The sequence below is a fragment of the Canis lupus genome, chromosome 34 (genome assembly GCF_048164855.1).
Source record: "Canis lupus baileyi chromosome 34, mCanLup2.hap1, whole genome shotgun sequence".
NCBI lineage: Eukaryota > Metazoa > Chordata > Mammalia > Carnivora > Canidae > Canis > Canis lupus.
The window spans coordinates 20,904,378-20,925,892 of NC_132871.1; the positions used below are offsets into that span (position 1 = coordinate 20,904,378).

Below are 21,515 nucleotides of genomic sequence, written 5' to 3' on the forward strand. Positions count from 1 at the left end.
ATTTTAATGAATAAAGCATTATTTTAGGGGGGGGTGGTATATATGTTTATTACCTTGATTGTGGTGATAGCAACACAAGTGTATTCATATGTACAGACTTACCAAATTGCATACATTAATTGCAGTTTTTTGCATACCAATTATACCTCAAGTTGGAGGGAAAAGGAAATTATGTGCTTCAAACAGAAATAAGTATTCATATTGTAATGAATTTACAATTCATATTGTAAATGAGAGTATGGATGTATATAATACTACTCAGTTCACCATCTTCATTTTTGATGTTATGTCTTGTTATTTTTAAGCCTCAAAGTTTGCCATTGTTTTCTATTATGGCTGGTGGCCTCCATAGAGTGAAAATTGATAGTCCAACTAGACCACTGGGGAAGAAGAGCTTATTTGAAAATCCCCTGGGTAGGAAAACTGGCTCAAACTTCCTATTTAAAAGGGGTGGGGTGGGGTGCCTGGGTGGCTCAGTTGGGTCAGTGCCTGACTTGGGCTCAGGTCATGGTCTCAGGCTCAGGGTCCTGGGATTGAGCTCAGTGTTGTCTGTGTCAGGCTACTTGCTCAGTAGGGAGTCTCCTCCTTCCTCTCCCTGTACCTCGCCCCATCCATCCCTACCATGTTCGCTCGTGCTCTCTCTCTCTTTCTCTCTCTCAAATACAGTCTTTAAAAAAAAAAGAAAGGGGTGGAAGGACTTCAATGACCTTTACTGTGATTTTAAACTACTAATAAAAACTAATATTTAAAAAAAAATAGCATTCTTAAGCAGTAAATTAGTTATTGCATGTTGATGTGTTAAAAATATATAGAGATATAAATACATATATATATTTTGTATTACCAGAACTTCCTACATCTGGATTAGGTTATAAATTTTGATTTAAACTATACCTTTGGCTTTGGGTGACATTTAATTTTAGTGCTCCAAAGCATCTCAGTCAAAAAATTAAGAACATCGGAAGAAAAAAAACCAAAAACCAAAAAAAAAAAAAAACAAACAAACAAACAAAAAAACCCCCAGAACATTGGAAGAGATGTGAGTAGGTAAAAGGTATTTTAAAAATTTTGTTCCTGAGTAAAAGGCTGCTAACAAAGTCTAAAATCTTCTTAGGATTCAGACCAAATCCAGGCCTCTACCAAGTATTCTCACTAGACGATACTGTGTAGTAAGCAAATTTTAACTGACACATTTTCAAATTTAATGTAAATGGATCACAATAGGCCACCAACATAGAAATGATCCTACAGTTCTGCTTGCCTGAAGTCTACTTTTCTTTCAAGAACTGAGTCCTATATCTCTTCTTTTTGAAGTGTATACCTTCTCCCCCCCTCAAAGCTAGTTTCCGCATGCTCATTGCTCTGAATTTTTAAGGTTACTCCTCTTTTATATGACACTTATGTTTTCCTGTGTGTCCATTATTTAATTACTTGGACATTACATCTATCCAGTTTGATTTCTAGTTCACTGTAGAAAGATCTTGGTCTGATGACCAATATGGTTTCCAATTATGAACAAAGGTCACAAATACTGTATTATTTGAATAATAGGGAACACTACAATGTTCTTGAAGTTCTGTGTAAATAATATTTCAACTAGTGCTTTATTCTGCTTTTTGTTTTTCTTTTTAAGTTGGCTTATCTTTAGTAATTTCAGATAGGTTTTCATCCACAGACTCAAAGTACTTTAAGAAATAAAAGTCACATATACACAGAACATTAAAACTCTGAATCAGAGTTCATTGTGGTGTGCAATAGAGAGGAAAGATGACCCAAGGAATTGTCACTCAATCTGGACGTTGAAGGATAAATAATATGTGTAAAGGTAGAGAGGTTGGGGGCGGGGGAGCACTTTCAAATGGAGACCAAGATGAGTCACATTTGGAGAAGAGAAAGTTCCTGGAATGATGAAAGTCAGGGCTGAGAGGAAGATGGCCCCAGCAGGAGGTGCTTGTCAGACCTCTGTACTGCCACTGTATTTTGTTGTTTTTAAAAAATATTTTATTTATTACTTGAGAGAGAATGAGAGTGAGAGAGCACAAGCAGGAGGAGGAGCAATGGGAGATAAAGCAGGCTCCTTGCTGAGCAGGGAGCTCATTGATGTGGGACTGGAACCTAGGACCCTGGGGTCATGACTTGAGCTGAAGGCAGACACTTCACTGAACTACCCAGGTGCCCCTGTACTGCCACTGTTGAGAGCCAGTCCTGCACTGGACCGAGCTCCTGCTGCTTCACCTCCCTGCTTGTGGCAGTTGGGCTTCTCTTCAGCCTTCCTGATGAAACTCTTAAAGCCTGAAGTTTCCCAGTTATTTCCTGCTAATAAATCCAGCATCTATTTTTCAGTACTCATCTTCTTAAAAATAATATATAATCGATGTCTAAAAATCCAACAGGTAATTCTGACCTAAAGATTGATTCTCTTCCTTGGTATGGAGGACTTTTCCTTCCATTAGATGGATAGGTACCTCTACTTTTGTGGGAAATAGTCCCTGTATTTATTCAGTAGATATGAGTGTCTGCTCTGTGACAGGCACTGTTCCAGAGATTCTATACATTTGCATATATTTGTGGCACAGGGCAGTCCCTATTGTCCTGTGATTGTTTATTCTTTAATGGAAAGAGACATGATAAACAGGTTAGTCGCTGGTAAGCCCAAAGGCAAAAAGTAAAGCAGAGAACTAGAGGTCCTATCATCTTGAGTCAGGAATGTTCTAGGAGTTTAAAAAAAAAAAAAAAAAGCGTGTGGGGAATTATTCTCGATGTGTTCAAGAAAGGGCAAAAGTCACAGTATTAGAGTGCCATGAATGCAGGGGGAGAGGAAGTTAGACCAGAGGTAAGGTAGGACAAATTGTAGGACTCTAGATGTTATTCTGGGTGAAGTCAGAAGTCATTGGACGCTATGAGAGGAAGTGTGCTCATTGGATTTACAATTTAAGAGGATCACTTCAGCTGCTATGTTGAGAATAGAATGTAAAGTGGCAATGCTGGGAGCAGGGAGCCTGCTTTTAGCAGCTTTTTTTTTTTTTTTTTTTAAGATTTATTTATTTATTTATTCATGATAGACATAGAGGCAGAGACACAGGTGGAGGGAGAAGCAGGCTCCATGCTGGGAGCCCGAAGCGGGACTCGATCCTGAGACTCCAGGATTGCACCCTGGGCCAAAGGCAGGCGCTAAACCGCTGAGCCACCCAGGGATCCCCTAGGAGCCTGAACAGAGGTGTTCGGTGAACAGGGTTGTTGTTGGAATCCAGGTCTATCACCTGGAGCTAGCAGGAGTTGTCGGTGGATTGCAGCTCTATGTGTGATGGGATTTTTTTTTTTTTTTTTTTTACTCAAGCAACTGGGAGAATTGTGATTTACAGAGATGGGAAGACTTGGAGAGAAAAGGATTTAAAAGAAGACGTTAAATTGAGTTGGAGATTCCAGTTAGTCATCTGAGTCCAGATGTCAAGTAGGCGTTGGATTTACAAATCTGGAGTTGAAGGGAGAGATCCAAGTGAATATTTGGTGTTTAAGATTTCCTTCATACAGATTTTGCAAAAATTCTTGTTCTATGTATTGTAACAATTTTTAAGATCCATTTTTGCTGCTATTGTAAAAGAAGGCTTTTTTCCCCCATTATACTCTCTGACTAATTTTGCGTTTGTATTGTATAGGCCATTGACTTTAGTGTGTTTATATACTAAGCTGCTTTTCTGAATTCTCTTATTTATCAAAGTTTAAAAAAAAAATTAATTCACTGATTTCTTACCTCCTTTGACTTTTCTGTGGATTTTTACCAAACTGTTCAATTCTATGAAGTACCAGTTTCTTTCATACTCCATTTGGTTTCCTGTGCCTGAAATATCAATTATTTCTTGTTTTTTTTTTCCCTGTGAGTTTCTATTCATTCTCCTGAACTCAACTCATGTTTCCCATCTGTAAAACATTTCTGGGTTCCTAGGAAAGTTTCTCTTTCCTTGAGCTTCATCTGTACATGCGTACCTACGTTAGAGCAGTCATCAAACTTTATCATGATTTCATATATATCTACCAGTCTGTTGGGGGTTTGAACTGTTTTGGGGTAGGAGCTGGGTCTTACCATTTTTAAATCCCCAGTGTTTAGCTGAATCTGCTACATAATGTCTGTTACAGGATAATTGTATGTTGAATACATGAGTAGTCAATTTCTACATATTAAAAACGTTTTGAAATTAGATGTTTCTCTCTCTCTCTCTCTCTCTCTCTATATATATATGTATATATATATATAGTTGTTTATATATTGTTTCTGCTTTTCGTGCTGCCAAGTGCATAAAGGTGCTTGGATTTATGAGACCTTAAATTTTGAAAATACTAAATGGGTGGCTGTTACATATTTACTTACAAAGAAGCTCTTTTATCTTGTTTGTTTTTTACTTTGTGTAGGAAATGGGGAGAGGGAGGATTTAAAATATATATATTTTTGGAAAGCAGTAGTAGTTGTTCTTCCAAAAGCAATTAGGTTTTCATATAGGCAACATTTTCAAAAGTTTTAATTTGCATTACTTAGAAAAATATGTATGTCATTACTAGTAGTTAGTTTATATTTTTTTATTTTTTCAACCCAAGTCAATGAATTGGCCCATGTGAATTTTTTCAGGATGTCTATTACCTATTTCTGGTATAAATAGGTTAAGAGTTTCCCTAGTGACACTGAAGCATTAGAGTAATTATTTATAGAATTATAGATTTTTTTCACTGAAGCAGAAATCTATTGTATTAAATAACCACAGTTCATTGTTCATTGCTAAGTGCAATGGGAAATATACCGTGCTGCTTTCTTGCAAGGAGTTAGAGAGATGAAACTGGTACCCAGAAAAAAAAAAAAAAGGAAAAAAAATGTTACATCTATGGAATCTTTTGTATTTGCTGTATAGGGAGAGACTCTGTATGTTGAAGCGTTTGAAGAATAGGTAGGGGTTATCTGGATAGAAAGGCCAAACGCACTAGACTGGAAACAAATAGAATAAACGGCACATTAGGCAAGAGCAATATGAGGTGTGGGAATGAGGTACTGATCTCCATCCTGACACATTAAGGATTTTTATGATTTATCTCATCAAAGAAAAAAATTACACTTTTGCTTAAAAACACATTAATTGAACTTAATGAGGTATCAAATCTATTATGTTTCTTTTTATTACCAAATAATTGAGTCCTATTATTGAAAACAAAAGAAAATGCCAATTAAAAAAGGGGAAAAAACCCCTTAATTCTCACATGTTAAACAGTATACATTTTGGCGCATTTTTTTCTAGATGTGGAAAATATGTACACACACACAATATTCTTATTAAATTAGATCATATTAGAAAGTTACTTTAAAAATAGATGTATTTTATTTTCTGTGTTTTGTTTTTATTTAAGGAGAAAACCAAAAGCCAAGGCACCACCTCCTCCAGCTGAGACCAAGCATCTTGATGCCTCTTCAGATGATACTGTAGAATCCTCTGCTTGCATCATGGAACAGAAAGAAAACACGATAGATAAAGACATTGAACTCTCAGTGGTGCTACCTGGGGATATTATCAAATCTACTACTGTTCATGGCAGGTATGATGGAGCTAATGAAAGAGCAGTAGGTCCCTTCTGTCATTGATACCTTCTGTTGTATATGTACTTTTTGATTTTTTTTCTTTGACAAAATACTTCGTCAGTTTAGTTATCTGTTAAATATGCTAAAAGGTGATAATTTTTTTCTAATATTTTAGTATCAATGCTATGAATTCGATGACCCCAGTCAAGTGACTCTTAAATTTAGAACTATTTTTCCTTTTACTACCTATTTAATACGTTTTCTTAAAAAAAAAAGCCTTATCCAGAAGAAAAGTCATTGGTTGTATTAATTTTGTTAGTCCAACCTACAAAGCAAGCCAATAGCATATAAGAAAATTCTTTCCTTCCTCTCCAAATTATTCCTTCCATTTTAAGCTGCCTTGCTGAATTTAATTTTGCAGAAGTTACTACTTTTAAAATGTCATACTCTCTTTTGTATCAAAACAGGTAAGTTTATCTGTAAAACTAGTAGGATTTTTTTAGTTCTTTGAATGCTTATCATTTCATTAAAGTACTCATAATGTGGATACGTTTAATAGAAATGTAAAATTAAACTTTAACCTAGCAAGAAGTGGAAAGGTGATTTAGGAGGCCGATATTTTTAATACCTGTATAAAAATTGGAAAAATGGAATAAAGCCAAGTGTAATTTTCCATTTCATTTTGAAGTGGAAAGTTACATGAGTTGTATACTTGGTCTTGTTCCACCTTTCACCTTCAACTGCCCGTTTGTTATCAGGAATCCTGTTTTAGAAATCTAAGCTGATTTGACCTTTGTATATATAGAGAGAGAAAGAGAGAGAGAGAGAGAGAGAGAGTGTGTGTGTGTGTGTGTGTGTGTGTGTGTGTGTGTATGTAGAATAAAAGAATAAGTAAGTAGCATATTGGGTATTCTTACAATGTGGTTTTATCTAGAAGAAACTCATTCAAGATAACCTTAACCTTAAGATTTACCATCAAGTTTAGGTGTAACTTCACAAATTATTGCAAGTGTGTGAAAATAGAAAAGTTTGGCATTAGCAAGCAGTATGTAGTATTGTGTATTAAATTTTTATTTAAGTTTTGTTTTGCCATTTCTTTTGTATGGAAAGTGGTTTTGGAGATCATGGGCTGAATTTTATTGAGGAGGTTGTGAAACCCGTGATTGTCCTTGGTGGGCTTCTAGCTCAGGGGCAGGTAATCATCTAGATTGTGCTTCTTTTAGGTAAGGAAGGCATCTTGTGAGTAGAGACTATGGCTAACATCTTCAATCCTTAAAAGAATTCTATTATCCTGGTTTAAAAATAATAATGATAATGGATGTGGCTAATTCAGGGGTAATGAAGGCAGTTCCTCTTATTTTCCCTGAAGTCAAAGTAATATTTCCTAGTCAGTATATTTCCTAGTTTTTTTACTGCTGCTGACAAGCAACAATGGTTTCTTCACCAGTACTCCTTAGACTTTGTTCTTAGGTAGGGATTTCCTTCCCTACTCCCCTTTGAATATCTTAAGTTTCAGCCACATGACTCTTTGTTCTAGAGAGTCTACTTTTCCACCTCCATGCCTTTTTGAAAATTTTTCCATCTGGAGTACTTTACCACCCATATTTTCTCCAATTTATGTAGCTCAAGTGACACTTGTATTGGCAAAGGCTCCTTAGTTTTCCCAGAATGAATTGTTACTCCCAACTTTCAAACTTCCCTGACATTTTGTACCATTGATGGTTATCATATATCGTTCTTTGCTGTAATTAATATGCAAGTCTTCTTGAGTAAACCACAAGATCCACACAGGCGTCATTACTTCATAGTGCTTAACGCCATTTCTTGCAATATAGTAGACAATAAATACATTAAAATGAATATTGCCTCCCTAAATTCTTATATGTAGATGGAGGTAGCAACTTAAATGGTATGTTCTGAAGAGACATTTGTTTGGATGGTCCCTGGTTACTTTCCTAGGTTCTTCTAAGTAAAGATAATTTCTCCACGTAGAGAACAAAAGAGTTATGTCCCAAATTCTGATAGCTTTTTAAAATTTGTTTAGGGCTGAAAAATTTTCCTGAGGGCAGAATTTGTTTCATATCTGTGTTTTCACTAGGGGATTTGATTCAGGGACTGTTCCTAATAGTTTTATCATTCAGGAATAACTCCAATTGTAGATCAGTGACTAATTTTTTAATACTAAGTGTTTATGATTAAGAGTGGTTGTGTGATTCCTGTTATCTTAGGAATGATTTTAAATATTTTAGGCTGCAATTGGGATATCTTAAGAGTATACTTTGAAGTATCTTGAATGTTACAGCTACCGGTGGCCCATGGCTAAGAAACAAAAGTGTTTAACTATAACAACAAAATGTGCAAATACAAATATTAGCTACCTAAAGTGAAGACCCATGACATGTATAACTTAAATTTCTTCTTGGTTTTGTTACTATAAATGAAATATGAAAAGTTTCAACAAAACAGTTCAGGAAGTTAGTGGAAGATTAAGGAAGAGTCATTTTAAATAAGTTTACATCATAATGTTTTCTTAGATAAGTCAGAGTTCATATGTCACTGTGAGTGATCTTCAATTTTTTGAGACCATCTTTCCTTAATTTGTCTAATATTCCTTGTGTATGCTATTTATTTTGGTAGTATTATTTAGATGTTTTTCCTTTAAGAATAATATCAATATTAGACTGGAATAAAGATTTAGGAAACATGCTTCATTTAACTTTTCAGATATATCCATTTATCTATTTATATTTTTTCCTCAAAATGTCTTCTTGGGGAAGAGTTTTAGAAAGTTTCTCTCTGTCTTCATACACAACTTATGCAGAGATATGCTCAGAATGTGATTTGCAGGAATGTGAACGCATAGCATTATCTTCAGAAGAATGCCCTTATTTGTACATTTATTTTTCACCAAAGAGCTTATTCAGATTAGGGAACACAATAAGGTCGGAGGTGGTAATAGACTTTATGCTCAGGAGGGAAACTAAAAACTTGTCCTGAAATAGGTTGGTAACTTTGCACTGACTTACCAATCTTTTGGTACTAGAGCTTAATGGTAATGCCTCTTTAAGGACCAAAAGTCACCCTTTGTCTGCCATCTTGCCGTTGCAAACTTTGCTCACATTGAGGGAAGCTTCAGTGCCAGCCTAAAAAGCCCTTGGGTATTTCTGTGTTCCGATCATGGATGATTAGATTGAAGGGAGATGGAATTAAAATATTTACTGTATGTGTGTGTAATATATATAGTGTGTATGTATATGTGCATATATAAATATATTTCATATATGCACCTATGCAGACATACATAAACAGCTGAGTGTGTGTGTGTGTGTGTGTGTGTGTGTGTGTGTGTGTGTGTGTGGTGGCGGAGTAAACAACCTTTTTCACCAGATGGAGCAGTTCTGTGCCTTACTAAATAAAAGTAAGCATTAAAGGATATTGCCGTTGGAGATAAGTTGCCTAGGGACTGCCCTCCTCAGAAAACGCTGCACTGTGCAACAGTATAAGTAGTGGTGTCTACAGGTACTTGGGAAAGTTAACTTTTAATGAAAATGAGCTTATGGGCTAAACTGTTATAAACACTACAGAAAATAAGAAAATACGTGGATGTGCTTCTGTATCACTCTAGATTCTTATAGACGGGTGTCTGCCCAATATGTAATTATTTCTCCCTAAATAAGCATGTGTTCCTTTTCCCGTCTATTCTCTTTCACTGGGACACTTTAAAAATAGTTTTCATCTGGGAGATTTGGTAAAAGATTGACATTAATCCTCTTTTTTTAGCCTGTGGAGGGAGCATTGTATGGCTTTATTAGCATACTCTCCTACAAAAAGGAGGAATAAAATCAACACCATTTATAACAGATATATTTTTCTTTTATACTCCTACTATAAATAGAAATTTGTTTTGATTTGAACAAATCTGAGAATGCCATGAGTGAAAACACAAATAAAGAAAGCATAGAAATTGAAGTTAGAAATTCTGGGTCTTAGAGTTGGTTGATTCCATAACTTGCTGTGTGACCTCAGGCAAGTCATCTTACTTCTCTGGCCTTCGCCTGTAAAATGACCCAGAGACCTGTTACACGTGGTTTGTGACTTAATTTGCCTGTTCAACTGCTCTAGTTTATAGCAGAATTGAGAGCCCAGTTTTGACTGGCACTAGGTAGCTCAGATAACTAGCTCAGAAATGGTTTATGTGGACTACAGTGCCATCTGTTGGAAGAAGTAGACTATGAAACATGACAATACTGGATCAATATGGGTTAATTTTGTTAAAAAAATAATACAACAGTATGAATCTCAAGAGTATCAAAATTTTATATCATACTTACATTTATTGAAAAGTATCAAATAATGACAAATTGTAGTAAATACATTAATAGGCGAATAGATTTCAAAAACACACTGCTGAAAATCTATTCCTTGGCACAAGTCATGTTGAACTCCCTAAAAATGCTTAAATTTTGGTTAGGTACTGATTCAATTGCAGCTGCTTAAAATAAATGTTGGAATTATAACTGTTATTTCAGTATAACAGTGCTTGAGTTTTTATTGGTGAGACTGAAGAATCCTGTAATCTGGGCTCAAGTACTGCCCTCCACAACCCTAAGCCAGGGATCCCATAAGACTCTGTTGGCTAATTGCTTTCCTGGTTGGTTGGGAAAAGGTAACAGAATACTCATAAATGTCTTCTGACTGTCATTCTTAGGTGGACTACTCTCTTCTCTTCCTTTCCTGGCATCAGTGACCCTTGCTAATTTTCTTTTTAATTTTTTATAATTACAAACACAGTAATTGGACATTATATAAAGTGGAAAAATGCAGATAAGCCAAAAAACTTAAAACACCATGTCATTATTAAAAGACAGATTACAACTATTAATATTGTGGTATATAACCTTTTATTCACACACATGCACAGATACACACAAATGTATATGTATACACATACGTATACAGTCACTTTTTAAAAAACCAACATCATATCGCACATGCCATCTTGTTAATTTGTCTTTTTTTAATGATTTCTGACTTTTGTGTTAATAAAATTTTGTCTTATCCATTGTCCGTATTTGAACTGTACCAATTGCAGTGAGATATATTTCTAGTGCTCTTTATTTAATAAGGGGTGTGTATGTGTGTTTAATAGGTATGCTATTAAATCACAGTTTTTGTGAAGGTACTTATTTAGGACTAGCTGTGAATGTAACTTCCGAGATAAATGACCAAGTAGATTTAGCCTAAGGTGGTGAATTTCAGTTTTTCGAAATACTTGTTTTTAGCATTTGCTGTAAGAACTTTTGTCAGTTAATACTGATCTGATCTGTTATTGTCTTCAAATCTTAATTCTGTTACTTTCTCTAAAATGTTTCCTATAGCATAATTCAGTAAGCATTCTCAATGCTTACTGAATTAGGTTTATTTGTTTTATGAGATTAGGTTTATTTAGGTTTATTAGGTTTATTTGTTTTATGTATGTGATCCTATTCATTCATGCACATAGGAATAGTTAGCATTATTTCATTCCTGAACTCATTACTGAACTAGGTTGATTAACATAAGGTAAATAAACATCAGTGATAACAGGAGTGTTTGAAAAGTTCCCATATTATCATTGTAAGTCTAATTGGGTTGTTCGTATACATTTCTTTTCTTTTCTTTTTTTTGTTCGTTTACATTCCTAAGGGGCAGTTAGAACCATTTCAACTCAACTCAATTTTGAGGATGCACTGAAAATGGTATAATGCTTTACTGGATGCTAGGGCAGATTTAAAGAATTATAAGGAAGACTCTTATTCATAAAATTCAACTCCTATCAGATACTTGAAATTTATCTATTTATAGTAAGTCCTTATCATCATGCATCCTCATTTTCCTTTGACAGTCCCTGTTTATACCTGTTGTCCCAGATTAATTACTAATAGTGCCCCCTTTTGCTCTCAGGTGTCCCAGATTGGATGATAAATTACATAGCCACTCTACTGGAAAGTGACTTTGTTTAAACACTTCCAGGGGTTGGGAATTCACTGAGGCAGTTCTTAGACATCTTACTGATCTGAAAGCTCTTTGAGGAACCATGACCTTCATTTTTTATATCTAGTTGGATCTTTGAAACACAAAAATGATGATGGTCTTATCTAGCAGAGAGCAAAACTAGGACAAGATTACCCCTAACAGGTGTTATGAATGCATGAAGTGTCACTGTAGGATTTAGAGAGTGATTTAGTGATGTCATCATTTTTGAAGTAAAACTACAGCAGATAGCAGGCAGCCTGTTACAAACCATCCACCCCATCCTGAATCCTGATTTATGATTTATGAGGCTAAAATGTAGCTCTGTTACATAAGTCTGTTAGGACTTAGGAAATTATGTAAATGTAGACTGTTACATAAGTCTGTTAGGACTTAGGAAATTTTAATTTTGACTGTACCGTAATTGTGTATATGTTTTTCATAATCTGGTCATGTAACTTCTGTAATCTCAATTTTTTCATTCATAAAGCAGGCATAGCTTTTGTGGTGGTTGTGAGCTTTCAAATGAGATAATATGAAATTCACATGCGGGATTGTCATTTCTTTCTAAAGGGAGTAGGAAATGTCCCGGGGATTTCTCCATTTCAAAGAAGAGAGAAGTTCATAGAATCTTAAAAAAAGATCTGCCTTCCAGGAAATTATTTTACAAGAAGAGAAAAAAATCTGAAAATAATATTGCACAGTGAACTCTTAAATCATATAATAAACCAAAATTCAAAGTGATGGCGTGGTATGGAGGAAGACAATACTATTTCTTATTTGATTGAGGAAGTGATGACCAAGTTCAGCCAGTCCTTTTCTACTTCTAATAATTTGGCTTGGGTTTTGGGTGGACTGTTGGCATGCGCTCTCCTGCATTAGCAAACAGGAACACAATCACCTTCCTGTGCTGATTCTGGGGCAGAACTTGTTAGCCAACTGCTGTTTGTACAGCAACTTGAGATAGTTATCCTCAAAACAAAATTATTGTTTTTGCTAGAAATAACCTGGGTAATTGAATTAGGTAATTCTAAACTATACTCAGAAGATGATTTTGCTTTCTATGGTGCAGTTCGTGACTATTGAATCCCCAGAGCAGCCCCCATTGCACATAGAGCCTGCTTAAAGGTTAATGCCCTACTTTTATGGTGTTAAGGCTTCTATATGATAGAGTTAAGACATTTATTCCCGGGCAGCCCCAGTGGCGTATCGGTTTAGCGCCGCCTGCAGCCCAGAGTGTGATCCTGGAGACCCGGGATTGAGTCCCACGTCGGGATCCCTGTGTGGAGCCTGCTTCTCCCTCTGCCTGTGTCTCTGCCTATCTCTCTCTCTCTCTCTCTCTCTCTCTCTGAATGAATAAATAAATAAATCTTAAAAAAAAAAAGACATTTATTCCCACCCTCAAAATCAGCTAGGTCAGAATCCTCGCTTCTGTACTTTTAGTACCAAATGCTGAGGCTTCAATGAAATACTTGAAGCATTTGAACTGGTCTGAGGTTATTTTTGGAAAAGGTCTTAGCCCAACTTAATGCTTGAATCTCACCTCTGTGTAAAGATGTCTTGACTTTAGATACAACAAGGCTACTAGTCAAGTTTATTAATTAAGGAAGAAAAAACCAGCTTTTGTGCCTGTGTGTGTGTGTTGAAAGTATATGAATCTCTTTTCAACAATTTTGCCTTTTCATACATCCAGTACCATGCAGAGAACTCAGGTGTATATTGTCGGCTATGTAAGATACCAGAATTACCTGAGCGAGAAATAATCACTGGTTCCTATAATATTCTCATTCAGTGAAACTGTCCTCACTGTACTGTCACTGTATCAGGTCCTGGGAATATACATTGCTAAGAGCTGGTTCTGCAAGAAAGGAGTTAATTTCTAAGTAGAAATGGAAGCCAAGTAACATTCTGAGGCCACTTTGTTCCCTGAGGTCTAGATAAGATTGGCCTGAACCCTTGTTCTAGATCTTGTGGAAAATTCATTCCCCTTTATATTATTGTAAATTCCTGAGGGTTAATGTCCTTTCAGCCTCCCCTGACTCTGACTTTATATCTTATTTTTGGACTCTTACTTTTTCAGTCTCTACCTTTTCAAATTTCCTTTCTTTTCCCGATTTAACACCACCACCACCACTCCACCCCACCACCCTACCCCTGAAGCTACCAGGACCTTAGTGATGGTCTATGGGTCACCAGAGAAAGGTGAATACGTGTATCACATAGCAAATCATTTAAAATAGCACTTTAGGCCTCCTGTTGGCTCCTGTCAACAGCTCTTTCATGTGCTAGTGTTCCTGCACTCCTGCCCTCTTCCTACTGCTTAGCTCCTTTTTCTGTTTCTTATGTCTCCTTACCCTTTTCTTTTGGCATTGGCTTTAATCCTATCATCACCTCACAAAATAAACTGAAATCTGACTAGTCTAGGCTACTATCTCCTCTAAATTTTTTCACTAGCTTTGTGACTGCTCCCCTAGACTATTCTGAATACAACAATAACGACGAAAGAAAATTAAGTCACACACTAAATAAGTAAATAAGACATTGGCTTCTTAAATCATGTATACCCCCTATTATTTACACTTGTTTTTTAGTTTTACTTTAAAAATTAAACATGCCTTTTTCTCAAGTCAAAATAAAAAATGAATAAAACAGCATATAATCCTTTTATTTATTTTATTTATTTTTTAAATTTATTTATTCACGAATGATAGGGAGAAGCAGGCTCCATGCGGGGAGCCTGACGTGGGACTCTATCCTGGGTCTCCAGGATCACACCCTGAGCTGCAGGTGGCGCTAAACCGCTGCCCCATATAATCCTTTTAAATGTAAAGTAGACCACATCACTCCTACCGTGGTTTTCTTTCTTATTTGGTAAAGTCTCATATCACTCTGTTTCAGTCTACCACTTTCACCCAAGCAGACTGCTTTCTATTTTTTATTGAACATGTAGAGCACATTACTGCCTCAGGTCCTTTGCAGCTTGTCAACTCGGCATGGAATGCCCTTTCCCCAGATAACCCATTCCATTCAGGTCTCAGTTCTGTTATTTTTTTTTTGTTTAGAACATTTCCTAACATCCTTTGTTTTCTTATTTTTCATTATCTGATGTACTATATATTTTCTTATTTCTTTATCCTCTTTTGACCACATACTGTAGTGCATGCATGAGACCTGTCTGGAGTGCTTGTGAAAGCACGTGTTGCTGTGCCCCACTCTGAGTTTCTGATTCAGTGATCTGGACTGGGGCTTGAGTATTTGTATGTCAGCAGGGTCCTAGAGATACTGATGTTACTTGTCCATGAATCCTACTTGAAGTACCAATGTACCAGAACTACTCTGGCCATACAGTAGGCACTCACTACATGTGGATGTTTAAATTGAGTTTAAATGAAAAATTTAGTCCATTATGTCAGTGTATTTCAGGTGCCTAATAGCCACATGTGGTGAGTGGCCAATGTATTATACAGCACAGAAAATTTCCATGTTGCAGAACAATAGGACAGCCTTGCTCTAGAACATAAATTACACAAAGATGGACTTCTAACCTGTTACCTCCCCGTAGTAATATCTTCATAGTTATGTATCTGGTCCACTTGGCATTTACCACAGTGGCATTTACATAAAATGTATACATACATTTTATTTTTCTATTAGATGGCTATTCAGTTTTCCCATGCCATTTGTTGAAAATTCAATTCTAATACTATTAGCGTATGCAGTACCAAATTCCCATTTGCGTTTGTGTTTGTTATAGAACTTTCTGATCTGTTGCATTTGTCTGTCAGGAAATAGGAAAACTTTCAAGACAAAACTGGCTTCTGGAATTCTTGAACAAAGAATTAAATAATTATAGAATGAGAGAATAAAGTCATAAAGAAGTTCTATGATTTTCAGTTGCCTTTTAAAGAGACATTTTTATTAGAAAATATTTGGGCAGTGTTGAGTTCAGAAAGCAAGATATAGGTCTAGTCAGCATGCAACCTTTTTGCCATGAAATCTGATACCATGTGCAAAGATTAAAGATGACCAAATTGACTGCGGGAATAGGCCATTATTATAATATTCTTGACCCATGAAGTACTTTTATTAATTTAAAAAGTCACAGATAAAAATGAGGTACTTCATTAAGACATATCAAAAAAGGTTAAATAAGTGTGTATAAAGAGTGTTAAATTCTTTTTAAAAATGGAAAAAATTTTTTCCCTTAAATGTTCATATTTTTGTACATGGGGGATGAAAAATGATGACATTTTTATCTTGTTAACATTTGTGTATTTTGGGCAGCAATTCTGAAGAATGTTCATTTAAGAGGTGAAAGATGTTTAAAGTATAAGCTTTAGTGTTTTTATATTTATTACTTGGGACATTTATATGTATAGAGAGAAATACAGTCTGAACATTATCATCATTTATTCATAGACAGTGGTAGGCAGCTCTCCATTTTGATTGTCAGTGAAAGTTCTCTCCTCTTCCAGCTTTACTATATTTATAATTGTATTTACCAAGGCATTACCTAATCCCTTTTAATTTTATTTACTGTCAGATAAGGGAGGTATCATTTCCAAGTCAAGAATTTGTATGTAGATCAAATTGGTCTCATAGAATACTATGTTACCAAAAAATAAACTTGAATAATACCATTATGCTAGTCTTCCTGTGGATGAAATTTAATATCTACTACTTACTGCCAAAATTTAGACAATTATAAACAATTTTATGTATTAGCATACTAGGTAGCTCAAGAGGACATAAAACTCCTAAGTTGTTATTGTGGAAGCATCTAATGAAGACATAGAGAATGTATTTTGAGCACTGAAACACTCCAGAGAAATTTTTTTAACTAAGGCACTTAGAATTTTTATTATTTTTCTTGATATAGATATAGTGGGGTGCTACTTGTAGGTGGGGGAAGAGAAGAGGTGTGAATGGATGGGTAACTGCCACAGAAGATGAGGGTGAGGTCTGTGGGTGAACACGGGATAGTTTGAGAATCCATATAAAGTGTTGTTTAACCTCAAGACCACACAGTGTGAGACAACTGACTCTCTTCCAAGAGAAGACTGCCTCTGTAGAAAAGCTACAGATCAAGGAACTCAACTTAGGCGAGTGGGGATGAAGTGCATACAAACACAGATGTACTAAATTAAAAATGTCAGACCGAATGATGATATTCCTAGCCTCACCCTGTCAAGTTTCTGAAAGCCAGTAGCTAGGTTCATATTATGTAGTCAAGAAGTTGGAGAATTTTTTACGAACGTTTATATTTCCCCATGGGAAAAAAAAAAATAACTGGCCACCCAATTACCATCAAATGAAGCCCATCAACCTATACCTTAATTCAGGAAAATAGGACTTTTATAAAGTGTTTTGGTGCCTCATTCTTAAATAAGATCTAATAGCTTAAGATCACCAGACATTTGAGGAAAGCACAGAATACAGAAGATTTTTTTTTTAGTGTTCTTTCCTTAAGGGCTGACAATTAGGGACTGGAGACCACATTGTTCTATTCTTGGCGTAAATAGAATAGTAATATTTAACACTTAAGCAACTGTTTGAGATTATGTATTTATTTGGTTACTTTTTAATTGTTGGAGCCCAAGTGCCCATAACGTTTTTTTCTGTCAAGGACCAGATAGTAAATATGTTAGGCTTTGTAGACCATTCAGTTTCCAACACATTTACTCAAATCAGCTATTGTAAGACACAAGCAGCCCTAGATACTATGAAAAAAAAAAAAAAGAGCATGGTTGTGTCCTAATAAAACTTTATTTACAAAAATTGGCTATGGTCCCACTTTGACCAGCAAATTATAGTTTGCCAACACTTGGGCTAGTCCATCTAGTAGTGTGGATCTATGAGAGTAGATACGCTGTAACACTTGTATTGTGTCTCCAGGGCCTAAAAATATTAAATGTCATTTGAATGAACTAGGAAAACTATACTCTTCAGAATTTTGTGGGCTTCCTCCTGTAGATACTGACTGTGCTCTCTGAAGCCCAAAGGGTGGTGACGGTTCATTGTTTGTTTCTTTTTTTTTTTTTTTCCTAAGTAAGCTCTATACCCAAAGTGGGGCTTGATCTCAGGACTCAAGATCAAGAGTTGTATACTCTACTGAGTCATCCAGGCACCCTGAAGTGGTAGTGGTTCTTAATGCTTCATTTTTGTGAGATCTTGGGAATATAACCAGTTTATAAGCCAGAGACTGCTGGTACTCAAAATAATATTGTGAAAGGAGCATTTGCTGAACTAAGTACTCTTGGGTAAGGGAGAACTTCTCTTGAAATTTATAATAGGATGACTACTTGGCAGATACAAAATATAGATAATGGTTAAACCAACACTAGGATGCAAGCTGTCTTGAACAATATTCAGGACTTTTTAGCTATTATAATTTTGTCCACTTAAATATCTTGTAGTCAGGGAGACACTTAGTATGCAGGGCTCAGGCTCCCATGTGTACACCACTTCCTGTAGTGGGGGGAAAAAAATCTTGTAGCTAGATTTTTTTTTCCTAATTTTTAAAAAAAAATTTTTTTTAATTTATTTTTTATTGGTGTTAAATTTACTAACATACAGAATAACCCCCAGTGCCCGTCACCCATTCACTCCCACCCCCCGCCCTCCTCCCCTTCTACCACCCCTAGTTCGTTTCCCAGAGTTAGCAGTCTTTACGTTCTGTCTCCCTTTCTGATATTTCCCACACATTTCTTCTCCCTTCCCTTATATCCCCTTTCACTATTATTTATATTCCCCAAATGAATGAGAACATATAATGTTTGTCCTTCTCCAACTGACTTCACTCAGCATAATACCCTCCAGTTCCATCCACGTTGAAGCAAATGGTGGGTATTTGTCATTTCTAATAGCTGAGTAATATTCCATTGTATACATAAACCACATCTTCTTTATCCATTCATCTTTCGTTGGACACCGAGGCTCCTTCCACCACAGTTTGGCTATCGTGGCCATTGCTGCTATAAACATCGGGGTGCAGGTGTCCCGGCGTTTCATTGCATCTGTATCTTTGGGGTAAATCCCCAACAGTGCAATTGCTGGGTCGTAGGGCAGGTCTATTTTTAACTCTTTGAGGAACCTCCACACAGTTTTCCAGAGTGGCTGCACCAGTTCACATTCCCACCAACAGTATAAGAGGGTTCCCTTTTCTCCGCATCCTCTCCAACATTTGTGGTTTCCTGCCTTGTTAATTTTCCCCATTCTCACTGGTGTGAGGTGGTATCTCATTGTGGTTTTGATTTGTATTTCCCTGATGGCAAGTGATGCAGAGCATTTTCTCATGTGCATGTTGGCCATGTCTACGTCTTCCTCTGTGAGATTTCTGTTCATGTCTTTTGCCCATTTCATGATTGGATTGTTTGTTTCTTTGGTGTTGAGTTTAATAAGTTCTTTATAGATCTTGGAAACTAGCCCTTTATCTGATCTGTCATTTGCAAATATCTTCTCCCATTCTGTAGGTTGTCTTTGAGTTTTGTTGACTGTATCCTTTGCTGTGCAAAAGCTTCTTATCTTGATGAAGTCCCAATAGTTCATTTTTGCTTTTGTTTCTTTTGCCTTCGTGGATGTATCTTACAAGAAGTTACTGTGGCCGAGTTCAAAAAGGGTGTTGCCTGTGTTCTTCTCTAGGATTTTGATGGAATCTTGTCTCACATTTAGATCTTTCATCCATTTTGAGTTTATCTTTGTGTATGGTGAAAGGGAGTGGTCTAGTTTCATTCTTCTGCATGTGGATGTCCAATTTTCCCAGCACCATTTATTGAAGAGACTGTCTTTCTTCCAACGGATAGTCTTTCCTCCTTTATCGAATATTAGTTGGCCATAAAGTTGAGGGTCCACTTCTGGGTTCTCTATTCTGTTCCATTGATCTCTGTGTCTGTTTTTGTGCCAGTACCACACTGTCTTGATGACCACAGCTTTGTAGTACAACCTGAAATCTGGCATTGTGATGCCCCCAGATATGGTTTTCTTTTTTAAAATTTCCCCGGCTATTCGGGGTCTTTTCTGATTCCACACAAATCTTAAAATAATTTGTTCTAACTCTCTGAAGAAAGTCCATGGTATTTTGATAGGGATTGCATTAAACGTGTATATTGCCCTGGGTAACATCGACATTTTCACAATATTAATTCTGCCAATCCATGAGCATGGGATATTTTTCCATCTCTTTGTGTCTTCCTCAATTTCTTTCAGAAGTGTTCTATAGTTTTTAAGGTATAGATCCTTTACATCTTTGGTTAGGTTTATTCCTAGGTATCTTATGCTTTTGGGTGCAATTGTAAATGGGATTGACTCCTTAATTTCTCTTTCTTCAGTCTCATTGTTAGTGTATAGAAATGCCACTGATTTCTGGGCATTGATTTTGTATCCTGCCACGCTACCGAATTGCTGTATGAGTTCTAGCAATCTTGGGGTGGAGACTTTTGGGTTTTCTATGTAGAGTATCATGTCATCGGCGAAGAGAGGGAGAGTTTGACTTCCTCTTTGCCAATTTGAATGCCTTTAATGTCTTTTTGTTGTCTGATTGCTGAGGCTAGGACTTCCAGTACTATGTTGAATAGCAGTGGTGAGAGTGGACATCCCTGTCTTGTTCCTGATCTTAGGGGAAAGGCTCCCAGTGCTTCCCCATTGAGAATGATATTTGCTGTGGGCTTTTCATAGATAGCTTTTAAGATGTTGAGAAATGTTCCCTCTATCCCTACATTCTGAAGAGTTTTGATCAGAAATGGATGCTGTATTTTGTCAAATGCTTTCTCTGCATCTAATGAGAGGATCATATGGTTCTTGGTTTTTCTCTTGCTGATATGATGAATCACATTGATTGTTTTACGGGTGTTGAACCAGCCTTGTGTCCCGGGGATAAATCCTACTTGGTCATGGTGAATAATTTTCTTAATGTACTGTTGGATCCTATTGGCCAGTATCTTGTTGAGAATTTTTGCATCCATGTTCATCAGGGATATTGGTCTGTAATTCTCCTTTTTGGTGGGGTCTTTGTCTGGTTTTGGAATTAAGGTGATGCTGGCCTCATAGAACGAATTTGGAAGTACTCCATCTCTTTGTATCTTTCCAAACAGCTTTAGGAGAATAGGTATGGTTTCTTCTTTAAACGTTTGATAAAATTCCCCTGGGAAGCCATCTGGCCCTGGACTCTTTGTGTCTTGGGAGGTTTTTGATGACTGCTTCAATTTCCTCCCTGGTTATTGGCCTGTTAGGGTTTTCTATTTCTTCCTGTTCCAGTTTTGGTAGTTTGTGGCTTTCCAGGTGTAGCTAGATTTTTAAGTTGCTTTCACACATATTATTTTATAGCCTTGTTTTTATCCACTGAAAACAGAATGACCCTAAGAAAAAATGCCAGGAACAATAACTTTAACACTTAATGAAGTTGTTTTATGATTTATGATCAGTATTACTTTTTTTTTTTTTACAGTAAACCTATGATGGACTTGTTGATATTCCTCTGTGCACAGTATCACTTAAATCCATCCAGTTACACAATTGATCTACAGTCAGCTGAAAATAATCCCATTAAATTTAAGCCAAACACACCAATAGGAATGTTGGAGGTGGAGAAAGTCATTTTAAAGCCAAAAATTTTGGATAAGAAAAAACCTACACCTATAATACCAGAGGTAAGACTGTCACTGCGATTTTGATTTCTTCTGGCAAAAATATTAAACTGATGTTTTTGGTCATTATCTGCAGCTCATATTTACTTCAAATGAAATAAAAATGGACTTCCCTGGTTAAATTTGATGTAAACATGGCTGTTTTGTTTGCTTAGGCCACTTTGTTTAGGATTCATTTGGTTATCAGTCTTTGGATAATACTTTGGGGAATACTTTAGTTTTTAGATGCTCTAAAGTGATCTATAGGACCATATCAGAATCTGACAATTATAAGTGACCGGTTTTTGTTTTGTTTTTTAAAGATT

General features: G+C 36.2%; 1 protein-coding gene across 14 annotated transcripts in view; it reads left to right on the forward strand.

The window, feature by feature from the left end:
- Positions 1-21,515, forward strand: part of COBLL1 (cordon-bleu WH2 repeat protein like 1) — a 159,981-nt gene that overhangs the window by 90,735 nt on the left and 47,731 nt on the right. For all 14 annotated transcript variants that reach the window (XM_072810953.1, XM_072810954.1, XM_072810955.1 and 11 more), the window contains 2 exons: positions 5,389-5,574; positions 21,012-21,213. In XM_072810953.1, the coding sequence (XP_072667054.1) occupies positions 5,389-5,574; positions 21,012-21,213 (388 nt within the window). The remainder of the gene's footprint in view (positions 1-5,388; positions 5,575-21,011; positions 21,214-21,515) is intronic.